Genomic DNA, 9,016 nt, shown 5'->3' on the forward strand with positions numbered 1-9,016 from the left:
GACTTATTTCTTTTCAGGTTTATTACATCCAGTTTTAAATATAATCCTTCACACACTGTAGCAGGATTCTTTTTGAACAAACAAGAAGTTTATAAAATTTCAAACATTGTGGTTTCAGTAGATTTAATGAAAGAAGCTAATCCCGATGGTCACAGCATTCCTGCATCGTTTCAGTCTTGTGCAAGCTTTAGCAGGCCATTTGCATTAATCACAGTTATTGTTATTGCTTTGACATGCCTGTTCATATTATACTTCCAAGTACGTGATGTACATATATCTACACAAATAAAAAGATTTGAAATATAAAAACACCACCAATAAATTTTAATTCACAACTGTTTAATTTTGGATAGCCCCCATTTCCAGAAATGGGTATAATGGACTGAATCCACAAAATATATATATATAATTACTTAGAAGGATGGAGAAAACGTACAATATATAGGAATACAATACATAGCATTAATGCGCATTACACTAAACTGAAGTTGTCCATCACTAATTACAATCTTAAGGACAATCATTCATTCATTCGTTCGTTCATTTCCAATGCAAAAATAGGATAAATTCAAAAAGGACAAAATAAAACATAAAAACAAGCAAAGTCCATCTGGTCTAAACTAAATTTTCCTTGCTCCTGGCATTAAAAAAATGTCCACCTGAGATTGGGCAGGCGTTAAGCCCATCATATTGTACTGTATAACACAATGTCTCCTCTATTTCATGCAACAGAATCAAGCATTAACTTTTTTTTTTTTTTTTTGCTTCTTAAATCTGTTCTTGGGCGCCTTTTTTGGGGTCTCAGATCATGCGGAGCTGGCTATCGGGACTGATATTACACTAAACACTCTTCTCATTTAGGTGTAATTTCATAGGTCCTTGATGTGCTCAGCACCAAAAAGAAACTTGCAACCAACAGCGTAACTGTTAGCAGATGTTCCTGTAAATCCGTAACTGGGGACCTGTTCCAGCTCCTCATGACACGAGTTCTGCACCTACCATCTTTATTTTCATACTCATTTTTTTGTTTGTTTCTTTCTAAACGGAGCAGGACGACTGTGCCGGGACTATTAACACAGTCACGTATTACATGCTCAGTCAAACCCAATGCAGCTCAAACATTTTATGTACAGAGATATCAAGACAGGCTCGGTGGGAGATGAGGCACAACTTTTAACAGCGGTTAGGCTTTTTTTTTTTTTCCTCTTTCAATTACTACCTTATTAAAAAGCAAGGGGGGGAAACATATCTTGTACACATAAACACGAAAAATCATCAAACAAAGTAAACATAAGAGATAACAAACAATGCCTAGGAAGTTCATGTTGGTGGAAAGCAGAACTGTGGAGAAGGGGCACAGCTCCGAGAGGACGACAGTGACCACTCTGGACCTTTTAAAGTGACCAGTCCAGTGAGCACTTTAAGGGGCTCACGCATAAATACTGCTTCACTGAGATCTGGCAACACACCGATCAGCAGTTGCCTTAGTGGTCAGACGCAGGCCAGGATGAATAGTTTGGGGTAAGAGGGCCTTGGAGGACTTCAAGAATTCAGTGTGGTTCATGCTCACCTTCAACACAGACACACCCACAATGTACCACTGTGTTAAACTAAAGCCCCCCCCCACACACACAAAAAAAAAGTCACTATATACAAGTCCATACACACACTGAAACAACAGTGGGGCGGCAGAACCCACAGCCCCAAACTACCTGCTACAGATATCGGTTTCATGTAAAACAATGATATTAAGTAAAAAGAAATTAAAAAGCATTAAATGATAATATAGAATATATATTTTTTTAAAGTACTGGTGTGAACAGTGTAAGATCAGAGTTGGTAAAAGGAGAGAACGGGACAAGAGTTACAAGGGAATGTTGTTCTCATGGGTCAAGAGGTCAAGTGTCAACGACAAGATTTATAAAGTGAACTGCTGAAACTTCTTTGGCTAAAATTTTGGCAATTTAAGAGAAAAAAGTAACAGAATTGAAATGATAACGGAAAAAACTCTGCAAAACATAGCAGAAGACTGATGGGCGGAAAGCAGGGAGAAGACAGAAGGCAAAAAATGGGACAGCGAGAAAACGTCCCATACACTCTGGGATGCATGGCTCGATTCTCCGGTGGGTGACACGACCCACATGCTGCCATTTGAGGGTCACACCCCCCCCAATCCTCAGCGGTCAGGTAATATAATTTCCTCCAGGAACCGGAGATAATAATCAAGTAAATAAAGTGAATTTTAGTGCAAATGTTTCACAAAAAAAATTCATTATGACAAAATGTTCAAAACACACGTCAACTCAAGACTGCCTTGCAACTGGAGATTAGTCTGTGCTGTTGCCGTGGCACGGGTGTGTATGCATGCGTGTCTGTGTGTGTGTGTTCAGGAGTTTTTGCTCGAACACCAAGTGCACCACGGCACTCAACAGAAGGTGGTACTTCCACAGCAAACAGCCATTGTGCTTGTTTTCTTTAACCGCTCCTCTACAGGAGGAGCACTTTGTTTTTCCGCTGCCTGGATGCTCACAAAAGCGCAAGCGTCAATGAACCTGCAAGAACTCCCTCCTTTGCAAGTATGAGTACTGAAGCAAATCAGACATGATAGAGAATATGTGCGCTCTAGGATATGCTTTCTGAAACTATAGTAAGATGATTGCTGCACCTAGATTGAAGTATTGGAAGAGAAATGTTGAAAAATGTAGCTGACTTTTGCTATGAAACGTTTGTTTGAAGATGAATAAAATGACGTGTGATTGTGTGTGAAGACACATCTGTGCATCAACAAATATGGTGATGACGCAGACACAAACACACTTCAGTGGAAGGACGTGCAGGTAAGGGCGGGGCTTGGAATGAGGTAAGCAGCCAGTAGATGGGAAGGGGGATTAAAAGTGGACTGGTGCCTTGGGGCTCTGACGGTCCCAGAATGACGTTCCAAGAGTCCACAGGAGCTCTCGGCAGGCTTCTGTCATATGGTAGCGGCAGTTGGTGAAGGCACAGGACCGCTGCTGAGTGAAGGACTGGACAGGCCATGCACCAGGCCAGGGGCAGCTCAGTGGGCAGGGGGCTCAGCACGAGGATGGCTGCCAGACCGAGGGGCTCCGTACAGGGTCACAGATGCTATGTGGTTGTTCTGCATCACCTAGGCACACAAAGGAAAATAAAAAAAAATTACAAAAGCAAATGAATTATATATTATATATTGGTTATATAAGATTAACTTACAGAAACAGATCATTTAATTTAATAAACTATCAATAATATATACACATAAGTATTTCTTTTTCTCACCTCAAAAATCATCCTTTGCAGTCCAAAACAAAATGTTGAACCAAAGGGGTTTGTGTTGTTTGCAGAAGATGACCTGCAAAACAACAAGAAATGTAGATTCTGCACTCATCCACATCTCATGTGACATCCATAATCAACTTTGTCCAAACCAGTTACACAAACCTGTGTAGCACTACTGGTTTCTCCATGGGGTGACCAAGTAACTCCTGGATCTGATCCCACTGAAATGGAGGTAGAGTCACCATTATAATCATAATCACAAAAACCATAGAGGAAAGGCTACAGCCATACAAAGGACTACACACATCATATATTTCTATAGTTCAGCAATATGAATTTATATAGAGATACCACATAAATTATGTACATTAAGCCTGTTGCTATATTATAAATATATGAGAGAGAGAGGGAGGTCACAGCTGTATTATATAACAGGCAGCTTTTTTGCACATTTTCACATTAATGTGAACTGGACCATATACAATAGAGACAATATTTATAAATCTGTGGTTGGCAGTCAGGCATAAAATGAGTGTTTCACAGACAGCAAATCAGAAGGCGCCATCTACTGGATTGAGAGTAGCAGTTGAGTCCACAAAAAGACAATACTTTGTGCAAATCATGCGTTAAAGCACAGTAATTTGTGAGTCATCAATGCAATATTTCTAATTCTTCCAGTGTCACAGTATAATTATCTGCAGGGGTAGTTGCAGTGCCATGTGTTACCTTGCTGTAGGTGGTGAGGATGCAGTCCTCCCCCTGAGCATCTGCTCCATCTGAAGAAAAAGAAAACCACACCTATAATAAATATACACCATAAACAGGTTTTTTAAACTTTATCACAACCATATTGTTATGAACACTAAACAAATCCTGTCTCACATCCACACCCATACATCTAAACCCTTTCCTTAGCAACTCCACATCCCGTAACCTACCCTTGCCCATTTTTAGATTTCAACAAAATTGTAACACTTCAGAATGGAAAAAAGAAGGTGGAAGTAGTATACAGTTGAAGTGAATGAAACTCAGCCATATTGCTGCCACAAACCTTTTTTAATGATGAGTGGGATCTTAAAATCACACCTGTGATATCTTCAAGAGAGAAAAATTCATAAGACAAATCATGTTAGATTTTTACAAACAAAAGCAGCTGCATGTATTATAAAAAAATTAATTTGAGAACAGCCTTACATGTTGAAATTGTAATGGCCGGGATAGTTTGTGTGCAGAACGAACTTCTTCACCAGGTGTGTGGTGGAATCAAACAGTATGTCCTACACAAGATGGAAAGTCACTTTCAGAACTGTGCCAACAATACATTGATAATGCCCTAATTATTTTGTTAGAATTTCAGAAAATAAAACGTTTTTAATTGAGATAAAAGACCTGTTATATTACAGAATCCACAATATGATTTATACACAAGACTCCTTTAGATTAACTTATGAAATTCAGAATCGGAAAGCATTATAAACTAGAACTGCATAACGCTCATCATACCCCTCAACTTGACATTAACCATACTGATTCACCAGCAACTCACCACGCCCAATGTGAAGTAGTTGAAGAAGTAGTCATTGCACTTGGACGGCACCTGTTTGTGAGGGGAGGGAGAATGGATCTTCATCTGAAGACATAAAGGTCATTAAAAAAAAAAAGAGAGAGAGAGAAAGAAAGGTTATATCCAGTGAACACATTCAATCTCAATTCCACCAAAGTGGTCTACAGACAAAAAACCCACCTTATCCTCTGACTTGTAGAAGACCTTGTGTGGTGAACCAAGAGCACTCAGCACATCCTGACAGGAGTCTCCAAAGTAGATGTTCCTCTCCAGAGCCCGTACCTTGGCATCAGCCATCACCCCCGGGCCACACCCTGGGGAGGAATTACCCACACAACAAGTTTCAGAAGGTTAAGATTGGAAAAGTCGCACTCCATTTTAGTAAACGAACAATTTGTATGCATTACATAAAATTTTTGCTGGTATTTTATGTCAAAACAAGCCCAGTGCATAACATCTGATCCATTCTATATTGAGGTGCTGGTCACACTGTGAAACATTCTGTCCTTTGCTAAACCAAAGAAAACCTTCTCAATCTCATTTAGTGGTTTAAGCAAACCCAGGCCTTTACTGTGGCCTCTGTCTGAACTCATTCAGCCTTTTAATTCGTATCAAAATTTATCGTAGAGAAAATAAGGAAAGAACCGGCTAGCTACTAATCAGACACGAGCCTTTACGTTTGTTTAGAAGCAGAAAGCTTTCTTTCATAATTGGTAGAGGTGGTTGAAGTGAAAGTGAAGTGATTGTCATTGTGACAGCGAAATGTCTCTTCATTGCCCACTGCTTCAAATGAGCAGTGGGCAGCCATGACAGGCGCCCGGGGACGGTGCTTTCGAACCTTGGCGGATCGGGATTCGAACCTGCAACCTTCTGATTACAGGGCCAGTTCCTTAATCGCTTGGCCACCACTGTCCCTGCACTGCTTTGTTGTTCTGCCAGAGCAGAGGTCAGTCAGTCATATGCATCTGAATGGATGGGTGGATTGACAGAAAGAAGCAGAGAGATGAACAGAGATGGACAGATTTCACTTTCAGGCTTGGAGTAGAAGGGAAAGCTCTTGGAGTTGAGATGTCCTCCCCTCTAGCCCAGTGGGCTCAGCCTTACCCGCTGTGAGGAGCCGGAGTCTCAGGCCCTGGGGACCCGTCCCATCCCTCAACACGTCCACACACTCCGCATACACATTCCCCAGGAAACAGGCGAGGGGCATTGACGGGGCCCTAAGCAATTAAACATTGTTTTGTGACTGACAAACACAAACAGGGCATCACACAAGCGATGGTGCTCTTACTTGGTGTCCTGGAGGTTGTTCCCAGTGTAGATGTACATCCGTTTTACTGTAGCTCCATGGGGAATCTGCAGGGAGGCCAAGCCATGGGCAAAGTTAGGCTGTCAAGGCAAAATAACTGGGAGTAGATTGGTGTGCATGTAAGGGAAGATTTCAACACTTACACAGTCTCGTTAAATAAAAAGCAAAGCATACTGAACCTGAATAAGCAATTTTTCATGGAAATGATAACCATCCCAGACACTCAGTCTCTTAGTAAACTGGACACTCTGCAATCTACAGATCCAATTTCCAAAGTAGTTTCACTTTAAGGTGTAATTCAAGGCTGACTGTCTGAGCATTCATGTTAAAAAAATAAAAAGTGAATAGAAAGTGAAGTGATTGTCATTGTGAAACACTGCAGCACAGCACACGGTGGCATGACAAAATCCCCTCTTTTTAACCTTGCAGTGGGCACCATGACAGGCGCCCGGGGAGCAGTGTGTGGGGACGGTGCTTCGCTCAGTGGCACCTCACTGAATTGGGATTTGAACCGGCAACATACCGATTACTGGTCTGTTTCCTTACCCGCTAGGCCAACAACTTCCCCGTGGCGTATGGTTCTAATAGGTTAATGACATTTTAGTCCCCACCGTGTGTACAACAGGCTGAGGCAGCATTTCACAGGATGGATTTGACTTTGCCCTCAAAGACACATTTTCTGAAATAAGTTTTCGGCCTGGTCCAAGCCAGCTGATCTAATGATTTAGAAACATTCTTATTATAAGATCTTTTGGTGCTTGTCACAGGCAAACTCGGTATGATATATTCCAAATGCATGGAACATCAACAAGTGCATACTTTATTGTTCAAAATACCGTGTAAGCAGTACCAGTACCTCTTTTGTAATCGCTTAATATAAAACTAAACTGTGCACGTTTCTAGAGTAAAACACTTCAGACAACTGTCACTAAAACAATCTTATCACAGTGGGATTCTGGTATAAGCGCGGGTGCATCTTACCTCATACTTGGGAGCTTCATTCCACGAGTCCAGCTGGAAGGAGAAGGAGAGGCCTCGGAAGTTCAGATGGAAAAGTTGCTCTGCAGCATTGTACACTGAATATAGGCCATAAAACAAACATGAGCAGATTTTCTTAAACATAAATTACACACATTAGCTGCTAAATGTTCATGGTTATGATTATTGTTGAAAGGTAGTGTTTGGAATGGGTATTTGAGTAATAAATCGCACCTCCTGGATGTGTGGCACCAAAGGACTGGTCAATCTGCTCAATGGTAGGTGCGATAGCCTGAGAGTTGAAATGTACTCCACTGTGGGGATAAAAGGAGATGTCACACATTACTGTTACCAGAACAGAAAGGGACAAAATGAAACGTACCCCCCTCCAAAGAAGAAAAAAACAACTCACCAGTATTTCAATTTCACTTTACTCAAGTCATATACTTCAATCACCTTAGAACAAAGAGTGCTTCTATTAGTGTCCATGATGTAAACAAATAAGCAAACCACTCGTTTATTAACACTTTAAATAGCACTTCTCACACACCTTTAGTCTCTGATTCCAGGCATCAAACAGCAGTTTTATTCCATCCTGAGTCAAGTTGAGAATGAGGTCATGGCTGAGTGGTGTCTGAGAGAACGGAATAACGGGTCGGCTGATAGAAACTACCAAAAATATGGAACAACCCACAGATCCTGCCGGCCTTACTTGTTCGCTGTAGAGGACCTGGACATTCTTGATGATACGGCAGTGTTTCTGCAGAATGGAGATGGCCTGGGCCAATGGCATCCCTGCGGGTGGAAATTATTACATTTATGAAACATTATGATAAAACCTGAGGTAACATATATCAGAAACATATGAATTTCCAAGTACTTTACCTAATGCAAATTCCCATTGTTCATTTCCCAAAGATCTCTCAGGAACGACTTCCAGATCCAGCATTGGCGGGTTGGAAGTGGAGTTTTCAACAAGACTTTCTGACTTTGCCAGATCTGCAGCTTTCCTGTCTCCCTAGCGGTTGTTCTTTTTTATTAATTTAGTTCAACTGCACATTTATTTAAAAAAAAAAAAACACCTTAATTTACTAATTATTTACAAAATTCACACCAAACCTTCATAAAATACATTAAAAACTTAACTACTCAATCTGCTATGGAACTTGGCGAAGCTTCGGATCGTTATCATGCTTATAAATAAGATAAAATAACATACATTTGCATAAATAAACCTCCACGTCAAAGTTTTCAATTGGACAAACACAGATTAAAACCGGGCCGGGTAAAGTACAACGCCGCTGCTAACAGGTTGTTGCTCAACCGGGAGCGTCGGTCCGGTTTAAAATCCGCCACCAAGACCGAGTCGAGCCCTGAAAAATGGAGCAAAGCCACAGTCGCGCCCCGGCGGGTCACCGGGCGCCTTAACCGGTCGCCCCGCTCTCCAAACCAGCTAGTTAGCAGCAGAACGCCGCTAACACACGACGTCCGCGGGCGGAACAGAAATGTTAATGTAAATAAAAGTGTCTTTTCCTGTGACGCGGCCGCGACACAAAGCAGCGTCGACGTCGCCTCCCTTCCCGACAAAGTCAGCCGCGGGTTTTCTGAGCGTCTCCCTTCGTTAATTCAGGCAGAGCTGCGGCGCCACGTCGCGTCGTAACGGGGCTCTGTCGCGTCGCGGGACAATAAAGAGAGAGAGAGAGAGAGAGAGAGACCACGGTCACTCCGCCAACAGCAACTTCCATCAAAAACACCCCGATCAGCTGACGCGAGCGCTTCCGTGTGAGCTGGGGGAGTGTTTCCGGGTCACGGCTGTGGAGGTTTGTAGCCTAGTGCGTAACACACTCGCCTGTGAACCAAAGCCCAGTTACAAC

The 9,016-nt window shown here is 41.9% G+C and overlaps 1 protein-coding gene across 3 annotated transcripts; it reads right to left on the reverse strand.

The window, feature by feature from the left end:
* Positions 1–318: 318 nt before the first annotated feature.
* phaf1 (phagosome assembly factor 1) lies at positions 319–8,905 on the reverse strand. Of its 3 annotated transcripts, none has more exons than XM_028957672.1 (16): positions 8,028–8,905; positions 7,855–7,937; positions 7,693–7,737; positions 7,555–7,598; positions 7,377–7,456; positions 7,146–7,240; positions 6,147–6,244; positions 5,963–6,075; positions 5,039–5,172; positions 4,841–4,924; positions 4,489–4,571; positions 4,346–4,389; positions 4,021–4,070; positions 3,457–3,515; positions 3,295–3,367; positions 319–3,145 (listed from the first exon to the last, which is right to left on the reverse strand). In XM_028957672.1, the coding sequence occupies exons 1-16, from the start codon at positions 8,089–8,091 to the stop codon at positions 3,056–3,058; spliced, it is 1,239 nt and encodes a 412-aa protein (XP_028813505.1). In that variant the 5' UTR covers positions 8,092–8,905; the 3' UTR covers positions 319–3,055. The 3 variants fall into 3 exon arrangements, with proteins under 3 accessions (XP_028813505.1, XP_028813503.1, XP_028813504.1); XM_028957670.1 differs by having other exon boundaries at positions 7,693–7,776; positions 8,028–8,904; XM_028957671.1 differs by having other exon boundaries at positions 6,147–6,211; positions 7,693–7,776; positions 8,028–8,901.
* Between the last annotated feature and the right edge of the window lie 111 nt (positions 8,906–9,016).

The sequence above is a fragment of the Denticeps clupeoides genome, chromosome 17 (assembly GCF_900700375.1).
Source record: "Denticeps clupeoides chromosome 17, fDenClu1.1, whole genome shotgun sequence".
Taxonomy (NCBI): Eukaryota; Metazoa; Chordata; class Actinopteri; order Clupeiformes; family Denticipitidae; genus Denticeps; species Denticeps clupeoides.

Bases quoted from the DNA above. Each gene is read 5' to 3' on its own strand.
- phaf1 (XM_028957670.1), bottom strand. From the start codon at position 8,091: ATGCTGGATCTGGAAGTCGTTCCTGAGAGATCTTTGGGAAATGAACAA. The intron at 5,173-5,962 runs GTAAGGCTGAGC...ATTCCTCCCCAG, and splicing joins ACTCCGGCTCCTCACAGCGG to GGTGTGGCCCGGGGGTGATG. The intron at 4,071-4,345 runs GTTTGTGGCAGC...CTTTTTCTTCAG, and splicing joins CCCACTCATCATTAAAAAAG to ATGGAGCAGATGCTCAGGGG.